This window comes from Monodelphis domestica, chromosome 1 (assembly GCF_027887165.1).
Source record: "Monodelphis domestica isolate mMonDom1 chromosome 1, mMonDom1.pri, whole genome shotgun sequence".
In the NCBI taxonomy this organism is placed as follows: domain Eukaryota; kingdom Metazoa; phylum Chordata; class Mammalia; order Didelphimorphia; family Didelphidae; genus Monodelphis; species Monodelphis domestica.
Genome location: NC_077227.1, coordinates 198,920,296 through 198,941,073, shown reverse-complemented (window position 1 = coordinate 198,941,073; position 20,778 = coordinate 198,920,296). Strand labels below are relative to the sequence as shown.

General features: G+C 38.8%; 1 protein-coding gene across 1 annotated transcript in view; it reads left to right on the top strand.

The window, feature by feature from the left end:
- RASGRP1 (RAS guanyl releasing protein 1) overlaps positions 1-20,778 on the top strand; it is a 117,905-nt gene that overhangs the window by 93,598 nt on the left and 3,529 nt on the right. The window contains exons 11-16 of the mRNA XM_001380877.3: positions 194-298; positions 2,424-2,533; positions 8,640-8,784; positions 10,434-10,470; positions 14,123-14,275; positions 16,239-16,621. Coding sequence (XP_001380914.2) covers positions 194-298; positions 2,424-2,533; positions 8,640-8,784; positions 10,434-10,470; positions 14,123-14,275; positions 16,239-16,621 — 933 coding nt within the window. The remainder of the gene's footprint in view (positions 1-193; positions 299-2,423; positions 2,534-8,639; positions 8,785-10,433; positions 10,471-14,122; positions 14,276-16,238; positions 16,622-20,778) is intronic.

Below are 20,778 nucleotides of genomic sequence, written 5' to 3'. Positions count from 1 at the left end.
TCCTGGGTTATACAAAAATGGACAGTAATTTGCTAGTATCTTGTCTCCACTCTTACACTTAAGATAATTAAAAGTTAGCTATGAATAGCTATCAGCCTGTGTGTAGGGTCAGGGTTGAGGGATGAGAAGAACTGCTAGTTACAACTTTGCCTGATAGTGAACAATGGTATTCTCTCTTAATGTTCCAATACAGCCTTTAACACCTTCAAAACCTCCAGTTGTAGTAGACTGGGCCTCAGGAATATCTCCCAAACCTGATCCAAAGACCATCAGCAAACATGTGCAGAGGATGGTGGATGTAAGTACCAAGTTGCTGCCACAGAGGAGAGAATAAAGCAAGGACAAGCTATTGGAAGCCTGGTCTTGCAGAGGAAGGAAAAGGAGATGTGGTGGTTATTCTGGAACTCATTCGGGAATGAGCAGAGGAAGTGACTAAAACTGCATGAGCAGCGACTCCTAACCGTTCACTCAATATTCTTTAGCCCTGATTAGAGAAAGAGATATATTTCTCTCAAACCCTGAACCAAGATAGGGAGAACCTCAGGGTAACAAATACAGGCAAGGGAATTCCCCCCCAAATATTTCAACGATTCTTAGTTATTTGAGAGTCTTTAATGGGGGAGGGGGCAGAATATAATAAAGGTGGGCAAAAAAAGATTAAGTGTGAAAATTAAAATTTGCCCATTTTGAACAATTCCTTGTATGTAGAGGGCATTTAATAAATGGCAATTGCTAAGCTGATGCAAAGTGACCAGGTCACAGGAATCAAAACATATTGATTACCTTTTAGGTTTAAGGTACTTATCTAGATGCAGAAAAGGATAAAAAGAAGGATGATATATGGCCCCTTCCTTCCCAAAGCTTGTAATAAGAATTGTGAAGAATCGATTAGATAGACAGATAGATGGAGAGATGGACAGATAGATGGATGGATGGATGGATAGATAGATAGATAGATAGATAGATAGATAGATAGATAGATAGATAGATAGATAGATAGATGATAGATAGTGTAAAAATAAATGATGATGGCAAGCTACACAAAATAGATGTAAAACTTGCCAATACCAGTTCAAAACTGTTCAGATACTTTTGATAGATGTAATAAAACATCCTCAGTGATGAAATGAAGCTCAAATGTGAACTTCCCTTTAGGGCCAGGCGCAAGGATGCTAAAGAGACTCTTATTATAAAAATAAAATATTTATTGAAATATAAGGATAAAGAAGGATTTCTAATTCTAAGAGATTCTAAATCCACCCCAATAAACTCCCTGGTTCTGCAAGGAACCGCTTCTCCTGAGTTTCACAGGCTACACTACTCCTCCTTGATCTGACTAGCCCAAATTAATACTATCTAAATAAAAACTACCATTATTATCTTTATAAATCTTAACTTCATCCTCAAATTATAAAATAGCAAAGGCTAGCTGGTTGAGTCTCAACAAGAATTAAGTTAGGACTCTGAGCCTTAACAGATTCAGAGTCACAACCAAAGACCAGGTTTTTCTTTGGTCTTCTCAGAGTTAAACAATCTATAAAAACCACAATAAATATTCAATATTGTTTCCCAAGTTGGGAAAGGAAAACACTGAGCTACTTCAGGTCTTTCTCTCAGACAGAGAGGCAAAGATGTTACCTCCTCCAGCCCTGAGAGAGAGTCCCTGAGAGTGTGTCTCTGCCAACCATCAGAGAGCAACTCTCCAACTGCCAGCGAGAGTAATTGACACAGAAAAAGTTATGTCAACAATTGAAATTAACACGCTCTCTTGCTCTGCTTCAAACTCCAGTTCTTTCTCAAGCCAGTCACTTTACTTCTTATCTATAAACTAATAAAACAATACTTATTTTCTGATATCCTTACAATGGATACACACACACACACACACACACACACACACACACACACACACACACACACATGCACGAACCCCTGAAGATTTCAATCTGGAACACTGAATGGCAATAGCCAGATAGTAAAAACAGAAAGAGTTCTGCAATAGATGGCATCCCTATAGGCTAGTGCAGTAAGGATGAAGTATTTGAGCTGTTTTGAAAGATGGATAGGGCTTGGGTAGGGTAGTTTCCTCTCTCCCTCCTGCCTAGCCAAGCCTTATCTATCTTTCTCATGTCTGATGAACAAAGAGGGCAGGATAACCAGAGGTTAAGCATATATTGGATGTGTTGGTGGTATTGGCAGCACATTGTAGTCCTCCAGATAATGGAAAAGACAAAAGCTGTGGGAGTGACTTACATATCTACTTTGCTGATGATTGAGGAGCAAGATTCTATATGCCCCTGCTTGGGTAATAAGAGGATTTAATCTGGGTCCTCCTGATCATTGGTCACTTAGTTAACTTGAAAGATAATCAGTGGCTCTTTTGGAGCCATTTGAAAATTCCCTTCCTTTACTTTTCTTTCCAGTCTGTTTTCAAGAACTATGATCATGACCAAGATGGATATATTTCCCAGGAAGAGTTTGAAAAGATTGCTGCTAGCTTCCCCTTCTCCTTTTGTGTGATGGATAAGGACAGGTAAGTCCATGAGCAAGGGTGCATGCACATGAATGAGAGTCCCAGTGAATAAGAACAGTGTGTTAGAAGAATCCCTATACATAAGGTCATACCTACCATGGTCTTATAACTGAATTGCAGCTAGAAGGAACCTGCAATCAATTCCCCTCCCCTTTAGCTAAGACTTCTTTCTAGGTCATGTGAGCAACAAGACAGAGGACTAGACATTTTCTCAGATCCTGGTGACCTTTCATATTTTTCCAAAACAGAAATTATGTGCCAAAGATAAGGCAACTTTAACTGTTTCTGGGGTCTGAGTTACCCAGAATCCAAAATAAGTTGTTTGTTTGTTTGTTTAAAAAAAAACCTAGCATTTACTTTCAGGTCATTTAGCATCCCTCCCCACCTCCCATGCTACCAATGGCAAAGCTGCAATAGTAGACCCAAGAACCCAGTATAGGCTTACTGGGTTTTGTTAAACCCACCTCCTCAGTACCCCCCCCTCTCTTTTTAATGGCATGGAGACTCCATCTCCGGGTGGTGGGAGTTTGCTCAGACTACAACAAATAGAAAGTAGCTTATACCACCCTGTAGTACCAATGGTACAAAGCTCTTAATGATAGTGCTAGGGTGGAAAATCCCATAGCATCAATTGAGCAGTTCTCTGAACTGCCCAAGCCTGGTCAGAGACCTAAGGAACAGAGGGAGTGGGGAAAAACACCAGAGTAAGACACTATATGATGGTGGAACTGTGAACATTCCACTAAGCCTGAGGGAAATAGTATACCATTGACCTGGGATCAGTTTTGACTACCCAAAAGTTATTCGAGGCAGAGACCTAGGCTGGTCCACCATGGGAGGAGACTGAGATACTTTGAGATCCAGCCCCCAAGGAAATAACAGAAGGATAGAGTCAGAAAGTAAATAGGGGAAAATTAGAAGGTAAGGTTTGGGGAGAGCCTGGAATAATCAAAGATCTCAAAAAGAAAACTCAACAGCCTTGAACATAAGCAGATAAATCAATGGGGAACACTAACAACAGAAGAAAATATGGCCTTCAGAAATGAATTCAGATATCCATGAATAAATACTGCAAAACAGAGGGAAATAATGCTACACTTGATGAGACAAGAGGATTTTATGGAATGTGAGATCATGGAACTACAATACACTCTTTCTGAGTAGCTCAAAAGAGAAATGAGATTTATGAGAGCAGAATTTATGTCCTGCACAACAAAAGAAACGGGCAGAACAGAAAAACTGGAATATGGGAAGTCAAGTCTCACAATAGAAACAAAAGAAAGAACAGTAGATTGGAAATACAAATATGTAAAAGTAAAAGACAATCTAGAAGAGACACAAAAAATAGTAACATTAAAGAAAAATAAACTCACTATGTAAGCAAAGCATACTGACCTCATAAACAAGCTAAAGGATACATAAAAGGGGATAGGGAAATGAAGAAGGGAGAGGGAACTAGAGAAGGATGTGTGATGGGCTAGCAATTAAAAACCAAAAAATACCCAAAACCTAAAAGCAAGTATCATATGCAAAGGTGATACATTAGAACCTTTTCCATTAAATACAGAAGTAAAGTTTCGAAAGCTGAACTACAGTCTATGAAGTCAGGGGTTTCTTCTGACTAGGTGTGGCGACAAAGGTGGAAAAGGAATGGGAGACAGCTGAGTGTTTCAGACCTGTTGCACAGGCATGACAAGGAGCTGTTCTGCTTGGCACAGAGTCATCTTTATTTTTATGCCTCAGTGGTTACATTTTTTCTTGGCACACAGTCTCATTTTTTCAACATACATGATTTCTTACAGATAATTGGATATGTCATACATTAACTTTTAACAAATAATTTAATTAACATTCTATGACCATCTTGCATACCAAGTTGCTACAACAAAGCAAAGCTTGCTAGAGATAAATGTCATTGGCAGGGTAACCAGTGGTCAGTTCCCATTGACCTGAGGGATGACCAACTAAGAAAATCATTGTTGCTTTTAATCAACTTACATAACCAATCAGAATTACTTAGGAGAAAGGTAATAAAAACACTGCTGCTAAGTGCGGGGTTAAAGGGTAAATTCAGCACAGTCCAGATTTAGGTATGTTCTCATTTCCAGCTCTCATTTTTCTTATGTTTCATTAAGGTATCTTAGAAATGTTGCTTGGGATTCTGCAAACACAACAAGTCAGTGAAGTGTGATGTACCAGCCAGTGCCTAAGAAATTATTAATATGCCTGTCATCCCTGGTTTGCAGTGGGGGGTGAAGAATCTCAATGTGATTTTGCTAGAGGCTTAAGCCTAGGAAGAAGAAGAAGGGTATTTCACCTAAGTGGGTACATAAGAATCTTTGGGTTTAATTCTGTAAATATGATCTTTTAATGATATTCTGGGGTAATTAAAGCAGGACATATGTATTAATCCTGCAAGTATTTTCCTCTTATATTATTTTTCCTGAAGCTAGGGAAAGAACAATAATCATAGCAGTTTTAAAAGTAAGAGATGTTAGTGGGAGAAGTCACACAGAGGGGAGGCTAAGTGGATGTCTCCATCCTTCCAAGGAGCCACTTTGTGATATCCTGGTTTCCCCAAGTGACCATGTCAAAACATCGTGGCTTGACAGCCCCCAGCAGTGAAGCAAGGAGCCTACTCTCTCTACTATTATTTTATATAGCTCTGGAAATGCTAGCAAAAGAAATAATACAAGAGAAAGAAATTAATGACAAAGATAAGTAAGGAAGAAATTAAACCATCCATATTTGCTGCTGAGGTGATGGTTTAGTTAGAAAATCCTAGGAAAACAGCAAAGATACTAACTAAAACAATAGCTTTAGAAAAGTTGCAGGCTACAAATAAATGCTCAAAAATAAAAGCATTTCTTCATAATAATGACAAAGCACAAGAAGCAATAATAAAAAAGACACCTTCTATTCCAAATAAGTACAGAATGCATAGAATATTTGAGGATTAAACTACCAAAGCATGCAAGAGACTTATATAGTTTTGATTACAAAATGCTTCTTAACAAAATTAAGAATAGGAGCATCTAGGTTGCTCAGTGGATAGAGAGCCAGGCTTAGAGAAGGGACAAGATCCAAATTTGGCCTCAGACGCTTCCCAGCTATGTGAGCGCTAGGCAAGTCACTTAACTCCAATTGCCTAGCCCTTACCACTCTTCTGTCTTGAAAATGATATTCAGTATTGTTTCTAAGACTGAATATAAGGGTTAAAAAAAAAGAAATTAAAGGAATATTCAGTGCTCATGGCTAGGCTGTGTCAATATAATAAAAAGGGCAATACTAACAAAATTAATTTATACTTTCAAAGCAATCCAAATCAAATTATCAAGGTTATGGATAATTTTAGAACTTGATAAAAAAATTCAAAAAAAGTAAAAACATAATATCAAGAGAAATTTTTTTTTAATTAGGGATAAAGGAAGAATGTCATTCCCAGACCTCAAATTGTACTTTAAAGAAAGTTATCAAAAACATTTCATATTGGTAAAAAAAAAAATAGATAAGTCAATGGAACAGACTAGAGGAGAGTTATAAATAATAGAACTCAATAACTCAGTATTAGATCATGTGAAAAATATAAATCACCTGGGGAAAAATCTTATTTGATCATTTTTTAGACTGCTGGGAAAATCGGAAAGCTGTCTTACAGAAATAAGGCTTAGACCAACACCTTAAACAATCTTCCACAATATATTCTAAATAGAAACACAATCTTAATAATAAAGACTACCCTAGGTAAAATTAGAAGAGAAACAATAGCATATACCTCTCACAGCAGAGGGTAGGAGACGTGTTTGTTTTTTTTTTAACTCTTATCTTCAATCTTGGAATCAATACTGTGTATTGGTTGTGAGGCAGAAGAACTTTATGGGCTAGGGAATGAGGAGTAAGTGACTTGCCCTGGGTGAAACAGCTAGGAAGTGTCTGAGGCCATCTTTGAAGCTAGGACCTCATGTTTCTAGACCTAAGGAGATATATTCTTAACCAGGTAAGAGATGGAGGCAATTACCATAGATAAAATAAATTACTTTGATTACTAGAAACTGAAAAGCTTTTGCACAGACAAAATATATGTAGAATAAGAAGTGAAATAGTTGAATGAATGGAAAAAAAATCTTTGTATCAAATTACTCTGATAAGGGTTTGGTATCCAAGATATACAAATAATGAATATGTGTGTAAACATACTAATAATATGTATAATAAATTATCTAATAATTATATATACACATATATAATATTAATGTCCATTGCTCAATAGAATAGTTGTCAAAGGATATGAACAAGTAGTTCTCAAAAGAAGAATTACAAAGTATTCACAAACATGAAACCCCAAAACTCTAATAATAAGAGAAATACAAACCAAAAACAATACTGATGTTTCACCTTACATCCTACAATTAATGAAAAAATTTTAAATATGATTATTGAATCAATGTCGGAAAGGTTGTAGAATAAAAAGCACACTAATATATTGTTGATAGAGCTGTAAAATAATACAGCCATTTTGGAAAATAACTTGGAATTATATAAATAAAATGACTAAAAACCTCCTCTCTGAATATATATGAGATAAAGGTAATGACAAAAGTCCCAATGAAGAGAAGAGCATGGAGCATTATAGACAGAATCTGGCAATAATTTGCTTACAGATCATATCCTTTGAACCAGTGACTCCATTGCTGGGCTTATTACCCCCAAAAAGTCACTGATAAGAAAAAAAGGTTCCCATATACTCCAAAATATTTATAGTAATACATTTTTGTGAAATAGATACCAATAGCTTGGGGAATGCTGAACAAATTACAGCACATGAATGTGATAGAATATTACTCTACTGTAAGAAATGATGTGTGCAACTAATATCAGAAAGTATGGAAAGATCTAAATGAATTGACACAGAGAGAAGGAAATAGATTCAAGAAAATAATGTACAATAATAACTATAACAATGTAAAGGACATACAAAAAATCAAAAGAATGAAAATATATGACATCTCCAACCCACCCCTTTAAGTAAGGCCCACAGAGGTTACATGTTGTTCATATTTTCATACTTTTACAATGTAATGACCAGTTATATTTACTTTTTTCCTCTCTAAAATTTGTGTTCCATTGGATGGCTCTCTAGGAAGGAGATATTGATGATATAAGAAACAGATATCAATAAAAAGGTTTTTTTTTTAAAAAGATTTACGAGATCCTTAATAGCCAGGACCTTTCAGCCAGGATCACATCAAAACTATCCTAGACTTGGAGGAAAGTATGCTGCTTCCTTTAAAGCCTTTTAAATCCACTTCCAAAAGTAGATTCCAATTGTCTACTTTAGTAACATATTCCAATGGAAGGAAATTCTTCCTTAGACAAAATTTAAATCTCTCATGCTGTATCATATCTCTTTCCTGCCTATTGGAGATAAAGGGAAAAGCTCATACCTAATATCCCCATATATCTTTGTTCCTTCTTTGCCTACTCTTCTGGTTAAATAATTCCATGATGGGGGGAGACTGACACCAACTTGTAGGAGCAGAGCCTTGCTGGGGGACAGAGGGAGAGGGAAGGAGGTGGAGAGAGAGACAGACAGACAAAGACAGACAGAAGAGAGAGAGGAAGAGAGAGAAAGGGAGAAGGGGAGAGGGAGAGAGGGAGAGTCAAGACAGTTTTTCTTCCAACATGGCTCTGTTCCATTGTCCTGATAACTGAAACCTCTTTAGTTAAATAACTCATGAACTTAAAAATAGGTATAATTCTAAGGAATATGGGTTGCCACTAGAGCAAAAGTTGTTAACCTAGGATCCATGGATTTGTTAACTTTATTCAATATAATGGATTCCCTCTGGCACCCTATCTGTTTTTATATTATGATTTTAAAAACATGAATCTGAGAAGGGGTCCACAGGCTTCATTGGGTTGCCAAAGCGGGCCAAGACACACAAAAAGAGATGAAAAATCATTGCACTTGGGGAGAAACCACATGGAAATGCCAAGGGTCAGTAGGGGGATGGGTTTTTTAGGTTACTACATAATAATGCCCACCACTAATCCACTAGTGTCTATACCCACGTGTTCATGCCTTTCCTTCTTTGGTCCCTCACAGGGAAGGCTTGATCAGTCGGGATGAAATCACTGCCTACTTCATGAGGGCCAGTTCGATCTATTCCAAGTTAGGCCTTGGCTTTCCTCATAACTTCCAGGAGACAACTTACTTAAAGCCTACCTTCTGTGACAACTGCGCTGGATTTGTGAGTTTCTTTTTTGGAGCTTTCTGGTTGGAGAGGGGAGGTAAAGGTGTGAGAGAGGAGGTGTGGAATACAAGAGGAAAAGGATGGCGAGTTATTGCTCATTATTATTCACCATGACACAGATACTGACTGAGAACCCAGTAACAAAGTTGTTCAGTTGTCAGTTTGGTCCAACTCTTTGTGACCCCAGTTGGAGTGTTCTTGGCAGAGATATCACAGTGATTTGCCATTTCCTTCTCCACTTCATTTTATAGATGAGGAAACTGAGGTATTTAAGGTGAAATGATTTGCTAGTAAGTGTCTGAGGTCAAATTTGAACTCAGGTCTTCTTGACTCCAGGCCCAGTATTCCATTTACTGAGCCACCTCTCTGCCCTGAACAACAACAATGATAATTACAGCTACCATTTATATAACACTTTAAGGCTTACAAAACAATTTACATGCCATCTCATTTGATCCTCACAGCACCTGGTGAGGTGGGTACTTCTGGTTTTTTTGCTTTTTCCTTGATAAGGAAAACTGAGACTGATAGAGTTTAGTCACACAACTAAGTGCCTGAGGCAGAATTTGAATTGTTACCTTAGCCTAAAAAGCTAAAAAGTCGTTTAGGGCAGTGAAGTACAGTGAAATGATCACTTACTCTGAAACCAAAGGAATTAGACTCAAATTCCAGCTCCAACATGTATTACCTGTGCGACCTGGAACAATTCATTCAGACTCCCTAGGCTTCACTCTCTTCATCTGCCAAATGAACGCAGATCTCTAGAGCCTCCCAAGTTCCCTCCTGCTCTAATCTATGACCTAATGATGTTGTGGGAAGACAGACACCAGATTCTAATTCCTGATTTGGCTTCCAGGACCCCTGCTGTATCTTATCACTTGCCCCAAAGCAAATGACCCATAAAATTGTTTGTTTTCCCTTTCTGGGGCACGAGTCCTTAGGGGAATATGGTGGGCAGGTGCTTCAACAGGACACAAATGGAGTAAACAGTGTTCATATACAAGATGAATTAGGAAAGAAATTAAATCTGAGCTAAAAGGAGCCCACATAAAAGAAGCTACCCGGGAAGAACTGAATGGGCCCTGTGAAAGGGCAAGTCAGTCTGTTTTAGGATTTGTAATATCTTGAAGCTAGAAAAGGGCTGCTACACCACAACTAACTAGTTCTCGATGTACCGTGGTCTCTCGGTCAGCATAAACTTTCTTGTTGATCATTCAGAGGCAAAATAGTTAAGAGATATGAAAGATGGTGAACTTCTCTCTAAATGTATCTCCGCAGGTCCTGATCTAATGCCTCTTTTCTCTGTGGAGGGGACTCAATTTTCTAAGGCTATTTCTCACTTATCCTAATCTCTGACAGGTTCCACCCATGTGAGGAAGGTTTCAGCCACAGTCCAGGCAGTAGCTCACATTTGCTTTCCAAGGACCAACTAGCTAACGAAGTATAGAGTCTTATCACCACTAGGCTGACCACTTGATGACAAATTCTTTGGCTGTGACAACCAGAAGACAAAAATGCAAAGAGGAGAAAATAGGATCAGAGAAAAAAAAAGATCGGGTCTCAAAACTTTGAAAATCAAACAAATGGATGAAGTGGGCCACCACTGTGGAGGAAGTTTTCTAACATGTCTTTTATTTGCCTTATAGCTCTGGGGAGTGATAAAACAAGGTTATCGGTGCAAAGGTAAATTATAACTTTTTATTGTCATGCAAAATACACTTCCATATTGGTCACTGCTGTAAGAGCACACTCATTCATAACCAAAATAAAATCATAGATTCACTGATGTGAAAGAAGACTCCAAGATCATTGAATTGCTGAAAATAGCCAAGTTTTCACAGATGATCATCATACAATATTGCTGTTACTATATGCAATGTTTTTCCAGTTCTGAATATTTCACTCTGTATTGGTTCCCAGAGCTTTCCAGCTTTTTCTGAAATCACCTTATTATTTCTTAGAGCAAAATAGTATTCCATCACCAACATGTACCAGTTTGTTCAGCCATCCCCCAATTGACTGACATCCCCTCAATTTCACATTCTTTGCCACAACAAAAAGAGGTGCTATGAATATTTTTGTACAACTAGGTCTTTCCCTCTTTTTATTATCTCTTTGGGATACAGACCCGGTAGTGGTATTACCAGATCAAAGGGTATGCACAGTTTTATGGTCCTTTGGGCCTAGTTCCAAATTGCCCATCAGAATGGTTGGCTCAGTTCACAACTCCACCAACAAAGCAGCAGTGTCCCAATTTTGCCACATCCCTTCCAACATTTATCACCTTCCTTTATTGCCATATTGGTCAATCTGATAGGTGTGAGATGGTACCTCAAAGTTGTTTTGATTTGCATTCTCTAATCAAGAGTGATTTAGAACATTTTTTCATATGATTATTGATGGCTTTGATTTCTTCATCTGAAAATTGCTTATTAATATCCTTTGACCATTTGTCAATTGGGGAATGGCTTGTATTCTTATAAATTTTACTTAGTTCTTTGTAGAGAAATTAGACCTTTATCAGAGAAATTTGATATAAAATTTTTTGCCCAGTTTTTTGTTTACCTTCTAATCTTGGTTACATTAGTTTTATTTGTTCAAAACCTTTTTAACTTAATATGATCAAAATTATTCATTTTACATGTCATAATACCCTTGATCTCTTTTGGTCATAAATTTTTCCCTCCTCCACAGATCTGCCACATACACTATTCTGTGTTCCCCTAATTTAGTTATGGTATCACTCTTCATATACCATTTTGACTTTATCTTCCTATATAGGGTGTGAGATATTGGTCTATGTCTAGTTTCTGCCATACTGTTTTCCATTTTCCCAGCAGTTTTTGTTAAATACTGAGTTTGAGTTCTTATTCCAAAAGCTGGAATCTTTGGGTTTCCAAATTCTAGGTTGCTAAGTCACTTACCCTGCATATTGTGTATCTAATCTATACCATTAATCTACCATTCTGTTTCTTAGCCAGTACTAGACTCTTTTGATGATTGCTGCTTTTTAGTATAAATTATAGCTTTCAATGGTTTATCTGCTGACCAATGATTTAGTGACTTTTAGAAACAACTTGGTGGGGTCAACTTATGCACATGTCATGCCATCACTTCCCCACATAGGTTAGGCCTTAGTCTCTGTGCTCTTATAGCATACACAGAGAAGCCTTCCAGTCCCAATGGAAGGGCCACGCTAATGAGATAGATAGTAACTACTTTATAGTTCTAGTCTTTATCCAGTGCTAGTCTGCATTACTAAAAGCACAGTAAATAGAAAAAAGGGGACAGTTCCCTCAGTATATACTGGAGTATACTTACCAGAAGTATACTCAATTCAGTTCTGAGCACCACATTTTAGGAGGGACATCAGCAAAGTGGGGCCAATCCAAAGGAAAGTGACCATAATGGTAAGGGAACTTGAAACCATGGCATATGAAGATCAGTTGAAGAAAATGGTGCTATTTAGCCTAGAGGAAAGACTTGAGGTGAACATGATTTATATCTTCATATAATGGAAGAGCTTAATGTGACAGTCATTAGACTGAATCTGCTTGACCCCAGAAGACAGAGCTTTGACCCATAGGCAGAAATTCTAGGGAAGGAGATTTCAGATGAGTGTAAGGAAAAACTGTCTAATAATTAAAGGTGTATGGAAATGGAATGGGCTTTTCTCTTGAAGTAGATAAAATGAATCCTTGTTAGGATGTATGCAGTGGGTAGGAAGCTGCCCCACCCCATCTCGGAATTAGAAGTACAATAAAGGCCCACCCCTTTTTTGGATGAAATGGGAATTTTTTTGGGTATTGCTCAAATCTCAGCCAAGGTCCAAACCACAAGTAACATCTCTGGGGTGGTCAGAGGAGATCACAAGGGAAAAGGCCAACTGAGCCACTATCTAAGATGATTCTCAAGGCAGAGATTGTACCCCATCATAGACTGGGTTTTGGTCCCCTGCTCAGAAAAGATAAGGTCATTGACCATTATTATAAGATACATGTAAGCCTAGAAAAATAGGTGAAGAGACTCTACTCACCTTCTCCCAAAACTCCATAAAGTGGGCATCAAACATGGCAGCCATGACAGCAGGAAAGGTCACTTGGTGATCTATGCAGTCCTTTCCAATTCTGAGATTCTGTGATTCTAACTGACAGCCCCAAACCCTGATTAGTATGTCCACATTCAACATTTCCCAGGATAGAATCCTGAATCCAGGTAGCAAGGATATTCAGAAATGAGGAACAATAATACATGTACAACCTCTATCATATTAACTGCTGTCTTGGGGAGAGGGAAAGGAAGGGAGGAGGAAGGAGAAAACATGCATCACAAAATGTCATAAAATGATTACTAAACTATTGGCATGATATCTGTAAAAATATGAAATTTTTTTTAAAAAAGAGCAGGAGATGGTGACTGAAGTCTCCCAAGGAGATAATTTGCCTTGGACACCACCCTCACATCTTGCCTCTAATCTCCCAACCTTTTTTTTTTAAGCCCTTACCTTCCGTCTTGGAGTCAATACTGTGTATTGGTTCCAAGGCAAAAGAGTGGTAAGGGCTAGGCAATGGGGGGTAAGCGACTTGCCCAGGGTCATGTAGCTAAGAAGTATCTGAGGCCAGATTTGAACCGAGGACTGCCTTTCTCTAGGTCTGATTCTCAATCTACTGAGCCACATAGCTTCCCCCTAATCTCCCAACCTTGAGAAAAGATAAGGTAGTCTTTGATTTAGAGATGCCAGCTTATACTTGCTTAATGAATTGGCTTGTTAAGAATGGCCCGGCCCTTGCTGCCTATTCCAATAAAGCCAAAAGATTCCATATTTTCTAGTTTGCTAATCTCAGGAAGAACAAAAAAACAAAAAAGGGAGGTCAGAAAAGTTCATACCAATCAGGATTTATTTCACTTCAAGAAACTCTCATACATGCTCACCAACACTAGCAGGTCTCTTAACTTCACACTCCTCCTGTCTCCTTGCATTTGTACAGGCCATTCCTCATGCCTCACATGTACTTCCTCTTCTTTACCTCAGAATACTGAATTCTTTCAAATCTCAATTCAGACACCCCCTTAAATCCACTAGGAAGCCATCACAGCTTCTATCACCTTCTCCCCACTCCATCCATTAGTATTTTCTTCCTCAGTGCACCATGTAGTATGCCATCTTGTGTACAAATTTGCTCCTGGTAGAATAGAAAGTCCTTGAGAATAGATGTTTTGTTTTTGTCTCAATGTCCCCAGAACCTAACACAGTGCCATGAGTTACTTAATAACTGTTCAATTAAATTGCATGAGGAAGGGGAACTAAATCACTGACTAGGACATTTGTTTACAGATTGTGGGATGAACTGCCACAAACAGTGCAAAGACCTGGTTGTGTTTGAGTGCAAGAAGAGAGCCAAGAGCCCAGCTATGCCAGCAGAGAATAGCACCTCTGCTGGGTTAGCATCTACCCTCTGCCCCCTTGGAGTCAAAGATCCGCTACATGGTAAGTGGGTGAGACTTGGAGTTGCCATCTTAAGAACTGGGGAATGGGATATGGAGTTGAGCAGAAAGGACAGCCAAGGTCCTATCAAGCTTTTCTCACTATAGGTGCAATCTCACCAAAGAACCAGTTAATGTCTGAGGGAAGGTAGGTAGCTTAATGGATTGAGAGCCAGGCCTAGAGGTGGGAGGTCTTGGGTTCAAATCTGATCTGATACTTCCTATGTCACTTTGGGCAACTGACTTAACCCCCATTGCCTAACCCTTACTGATCTTATGCATTGGATCCAATACACAGTATTGATTCTAAGATGCAAGGTAAGGGTTTAAAAAAAAAAAAAAACCTTGAGTTATTGCTGAGTTGAATTGAAACCAAGTCCAGGACTGATTTCCTCCATAATCCCATGACAAAGCCTTCCAAGATACCAAATAGGAAAGGGGGGAGGGGAGTATTACATATATATATATAGATAGATATAGATATATGTATTCAGCAACAATTATTTTATAAGAGTCTTCTCTGTCCCCAGAACTATGGTCAAGACTGTAGAAATAATAGACCTGGGTGCTGTCCAGAAGTTAATAATGTACCTGGGAGTGGTGGCACACATCACTGAGCTATTATGGAGGCTGAGCCTGGAGGACCAAGTCACGTTTTAGAGTTCTGAGATATAGTAAGGTTAAAACTGATCAGTTTTGTCCACATTAATTCCAACACCGATATGGTGAGCTCCTGGGAGTGGAAGATCACCAGGCTGCCCAAGGGCAAGAGTGGGGGGAGAAATTGGCAGGAAAGCAGCAGGTTAAAGCTTCTGTGCTGATCAGTATTAGAATTGGGCCCTTGGGACACTGGATACTTTGGTAGTTTCCTAAGGATATTTGATCTTCAGGTATGCTTTATAAGCTGTGTTAAATTATGAAATATATGCTGTTGTTTCACCTTTTTATCTCTATTGCCCTGTGTATACAGTGAATGCATAATGGGTGTTTGCTGAATTGATAATTGAAGTGTTACGGTTTTAATGGTGCAAATCCACTATATTTCAAGTGATGTACTAAGCAGGTTCCAAAGACAAAAATGAAATGGTCTTGCTAGTCACCTAGCTTACATTTCATATGGAAAACAGATAAGTACAAGACCTAAGCATAGAAACTGGTCCTGTGAATTCATTGATAACAGGAACTCCAGGGTGTAAAAATTGTCCTTTATCAGTACAAGTTAGCAGAATTATCATCTTAGTTAATTAGAACCACTAAGAGTTTAAGTAACTTGCCCAGAATCATATGGCCAGTATTTTTCTGGGGCAAGACTCAAAATTAGGTCTTCCTGGTGTCAAGGCTTATTCCATCTATCCATATTATTTTAAAACCTTCAAAAAATTAACACAAAGTAATTTGGAATAACCTAGTCTGGATTAGAATTTATTATTACCACAACTGTCTAAAGATTCCTTTTAGTTCTTGTGAATTAATATGTAGCTTTTATGAAGTTTATTATGATCCACTCCAAAGTAGCATAAACATTTCTAAAAAGAAGTTATATTGGAGATATCTGCATAAAGATTATAGTTCTTCTCATTTCAGAAATTAATCTATCAGCCTAGTCAGAGGTCATAACTAGAATTGAGTTGAACCAAAATTTACAGGTTGCTAACTATATTTGCAATCTTTCAGTTTAGAATCATCTGGGTGTGGTCCCTAGTGAGCAAGAAAAATTAATTACTTATTAGTTGCATTTAGTTTCCTCTCTGAGCTATCTCAGAATCTCTGTTTACTCATATCCTAAGGGGTCTCCCCACCGCTTCATTCAACTGAATTTGTCCTTAAAAATTGGCTTGAGGTTCCATTTTGTGCCCTTTGTCCTGGGGTAGGTTTTCTGCTGTCCCAGTTGGAACAACTGCTTTTTGTAATTCTGTTAGGATCTTTTTTACACAGGACAGATTGATATATTGTTTGTCTTTCTTTAGGATCTGAAGAAGGACCTTTCCTAGTGAATGGGGAGATGATGGAACACAATGAGGAGAGCAAGGATCGAACAATCATGCTGATGGGTGTGTCTGCTCAGAAGATTTCTGTTCGGCTAAAACGGGCCATGGTCCACAAGGGCACACAGACAGAGTCAGTCACTTGGGTTGGCCATGAAGGCCCTAGTAGCCCCTTTATGCTGTCTTCCCCAAGAAAGACAGCCCAGGACACTCTTTATCTACTGCCCAGCTCCATGTCTCCCTGCCCCAGCCCAGTCTTGGTCCGCAAGCGGGCTTTTGTGAAGTGGGAGAACAAGGAATCCATCACAAAATCAAAGGAGGACCTCCGACACCTCAGACTCCCCACCTATCAGGATCTGGAGCAGGTATTCCTCTTCCCTATCTCTCTCCCCATCCCCTTCCTTTTTCTGGGTGAAGATGATAGGGGGAAAAGCTGAAACCAGATAGCCCAAGATTAGTGCTCCATTTGGGGACAAGTCACTCACTAAAAAGGTATAATGGAGAAGTGAGGAACTGGAACTACTTTTGGAATGTAAAAAGAAAGCCAGATTTAGACTCAAAAGACCTGGGCGCTACCTTCACAAATTGCCTCTAGTCTCCTAACCTTGAGAGAAGACAATCTTTCATTTGGAAATAAGCTTACACCTATTTGATACGTTCTTTTAGAGTAGGCCCTGCTACTCATTCCAATCACCAATGACTCATTTGAGTCCCAGGACAGTCACTTACCCATTGGCAAGTTGACCCCAGGCAAGTCCTGTAACCTTCCTAATTCTGTTTCCTCATTTGCAAGATGAAGGTACTACCAACCCTGCCTATCCTCATTGGATTGTTTCTTTTTTCACCTCACATTCCCACTTGCCCTCTCCCCATTAGAAAAAAGAAAATAAAACTCTCATAACAAATATGCATAGTCAAGCAAAACAAATTTCCACATTGGCCATATTTTATCCTGTACCTTCTGTCCATCACCTCTAGATGATGGTAATAGATAGCATGTTTCATTACTGGTCCTCTGGAGTCATGGTTGGTCATTTGCCCTGGTCAGAAACCTTAAGTCTTTCAAAGTTGTTTGTCTTTACAATGTTGATGTTATTATATAAAATGTATTACTGTTCTGCTCATTTTATTCAGTATCAATTTCCTAAGTCATACAAGTCTTCCTAGATTTGTTTCTCTGATATAGTCCCCTTTCATAATTTCTTACTAGATGACACACTGGATAGTCTTGGGCATGGCAAGTCTAGAATATAGGAGTTGAAATTTGGCCTCAGACACTCCTTAGTTGTGTGACTTTGGGCATGCTACTTAACCTCTTCTCAATTCCCTCCTTAGTGGAAGGAGAATAATAGCATCACCTCAAAGAGTTATTGTGATGATTAAATTAGATATTGTTTGTAAAGAGCTTCCCACAGGGCCTGGTTTATAGGGTTCAGAAAGGACTAGCACATCCAGTGTGCTAAGCCCTTTTCAAGGTTGCTTATCCACCTTTGGCAAATACTAGGGGAAGCTAGATAACAAAAAGGATAGAGAGCCAGACCTGGGGTTAGGAAGACTTCCTGAATTCAAATCTGGCCTCAGATACTTACTAGCTATGTGACTCCTGGGCAAGTCACTTAACCCTGTTTGCTTGAGTTTCCTCATCTGTAAAATGAACTTGAGAAGATAATGTCAAACCACTTCAGAATCTCTGCCAAGAAAACCCCAAATGGCACCACAAAGAGTCAGATGTGACTAAACAACAACTATTGCTTAATAAATGCTTATTTTTTCTCCCCTCTTGCTTAAGGCATAGTAGTATTCTATGACATTCATAAATTTGTTCAATTGTTTCCCAATTACTGGGGTTTCTTTAATTCCTCAATTTCTAATACTTTGCCTCTACAAAAAGATCTGTTACAAATATTTTTATATATTTGGGTCCAATTTTTTCTTTGATGTTTTTTTTTAGATATAGACCTAATGGTGGTATTACTGAGTCAAAGTAATTTTGGAGGGCATAGATCCAAATTGCTTTCCAGAATGACTGAACCCATTCATGGTTCCATCAACCATGCAATCATATAGCCTCAACTAGATTTGTCCTGAACTTCAAATTAGAAAGTTTTAAAAAGTATTTTATAAACCACAAAACAGTATTATAATCAGTATCATTATGCAGATACAAGTTTGTGGCTTGTTACATCATGGTCTCGGTGTATCATTTCTCATTGTTTATGGAAAGGGCGTACAGGATCCCCGAGTCTCAGATTTCCAAACCATTCCAGGCAATCAGCTGTAGCAGCCAAGATTAGGTAAAGTCCTAATCCTTCAGACTTTTTTGCTCTGGTGGTTTTAAACCCTTATTTTATGTTTTGAGAATTGATACAAATACCAGTTCCAAGGCAGAAGAGTGGGAAGAGCTAGGCAATCAGGGATAAGAGATGTGCCCAGTCATAACGAGGAGATATCTAGGGCCAAATTTGAACCCAGGACCTCTCACCTCCAGGCCTGACTTTCTATCCACCAAGCCACCTCTGAGCTATCCCTATTGCAGGTCTATTTTTGAAAAGCCCTAAGAGTTGGCATTATTGTTGTTCAGTCATTTTCAGTTGTGTCCACGCTGTGACCCCATTTGAGGTTTACTTAGCAGAAATACTAAGGTGGTTTGCCATTTCCCTTTCCAGCTCACTTTACCAATGAGGAAACTGAGGTAAACAGGGTTTAAGTGACTTGTCCAGGGTCACACAACTAGTGTCTGAGATCAGATTTGATCTTAGGAAGGTGAGTTTTTCTGACTCCAGGCCTGGAATTCTGCCATCTAGGTGCCCAAGAGCTGGCATTAGCCAGATGAAATCTCCTGGCCTGATGCCTATCCTCTCCCTTTGGCAGAAACAACACGTGACTGCCCAGTTCTTCCCTAGTAGGATTCTGTTTTTTGCAGCTCTATTCTCAGGGAGTAGCCTAGTATGGTGCAATAGGAGGGCCAAAGTTGGAATCAGTGGATCAGAATTTACCACTTACCCTTAAGCAAATCATTTAATCTCTTTGAGTCTTACTTTCATTAATCTATAGGACAGAAGGGGTTGAACCAGGATCATACACTTAAAGTTGGGTCTTGATCCAACCCTCTTATTTTTCAGAAAAGAAAACAGGCTCAGGGGGTTAAAGGATCTGCTCAAGTTCACACAGCTGGTTACAGAATCAGTGCTCTCATCACTGTACCATACTGCTTCCCATTAGGGACTAGACTAGACCTCTGTGATTTTTTTCAGTTCTAAATCTGCTCCTTCCTAAATCTGTCTGGAATGTGCTTGAGGGAATATGTTCAATTGGCTCAACAGCAACAATCAAGAACACTTTTGAATTTAAAAGAATACATCGACCATGAACCTATTACATGTCAGAGCTGATCAGGGAAGAACATATGCCAAGTGAAGGAGAATCAAGAGGGAGAGTTTAACAGAGTTTGAGTTAGGGTCTGTGAGGTGAAAGGAAAGAGATGTGAAAAAAAGGTGAAGATGGCAAGACACTTCTTCAACAAGCGATCAAAAAATAGAGTTTGTCAGAAGTCACAGGTTTTCAGTGGGGTTTAGATACCCTTGCTGTAATCTTACCCCTAACCACTCATTTCTGGATCATCTCCTTCCTTTTCAGGACAAAGAAGCAAAGGGCTTTATGTCTCCATTAGCCAGGATTAAACATCTGAAGGAACTCCTGGACCTGCCACTTTTCCCACAACACTGAGGTTGGCAGGCCTTTTCAGAAACCAAACATAACAAATACAAGATTTACAACTTTACCAGATCATAGTTTTAGTGTTGAAAAGGGCCTTAGAAATCAAGACCAATACTCTCATTTTACAGATGATGAAACTAAGGCCTCAAATCATTTGCCTAGAAAACACAGCTAGTAAGGGTCTGAGGTGAGATTCAAAACCAGATCCTCCTGACTTCAAATCCAAAGCCCTGCTATCTTTCCATCTGTCTACCTGATAGGATTACTGAAGCCACCCTTCAGCCTTGCAGGCATTCACTTAAATTTGGCATCTCAGAAACTGAACTGAAGGAAGCTGGAGAAAAAGCAATGCAAGGAGCTACTGATCCCTTGCTGTTGATGGAAAGGAAAGGAATTCTTTTGTCTGAATAAAGAAAACTAGATTGGGAGAAATGCAGGAGAGAGAAGTGTTCCAGGAACCAAGTCATTTCAAAAAGTGATAAAATTCAGATTTGGGCAATGGACTTTTTCATGAGGAAAATATCCAAAAAAAAAAAAAGAGGAAATTTTAAGAGTCCTAAGGAAGGACAATTTTAGGAACACAGATATGGCAAATCTACTTGGCATCTGGAGCGAACAAGCTTCAAGTAATCTTTAAGAGTCTTGTCTGCTTTTCACTAGCAGGAAAAAACTTGGTCTGGGCAGATGCTTCTTAATGAAAGAAAAAAAAAACAGCGGCTAGAAGTGAGATGTGAAATGTGATGAAGCAGCATAGAATAAAGAGGTGATAGGAATGGGGCAAAGTGAAAAAGCTGCCACAACCATC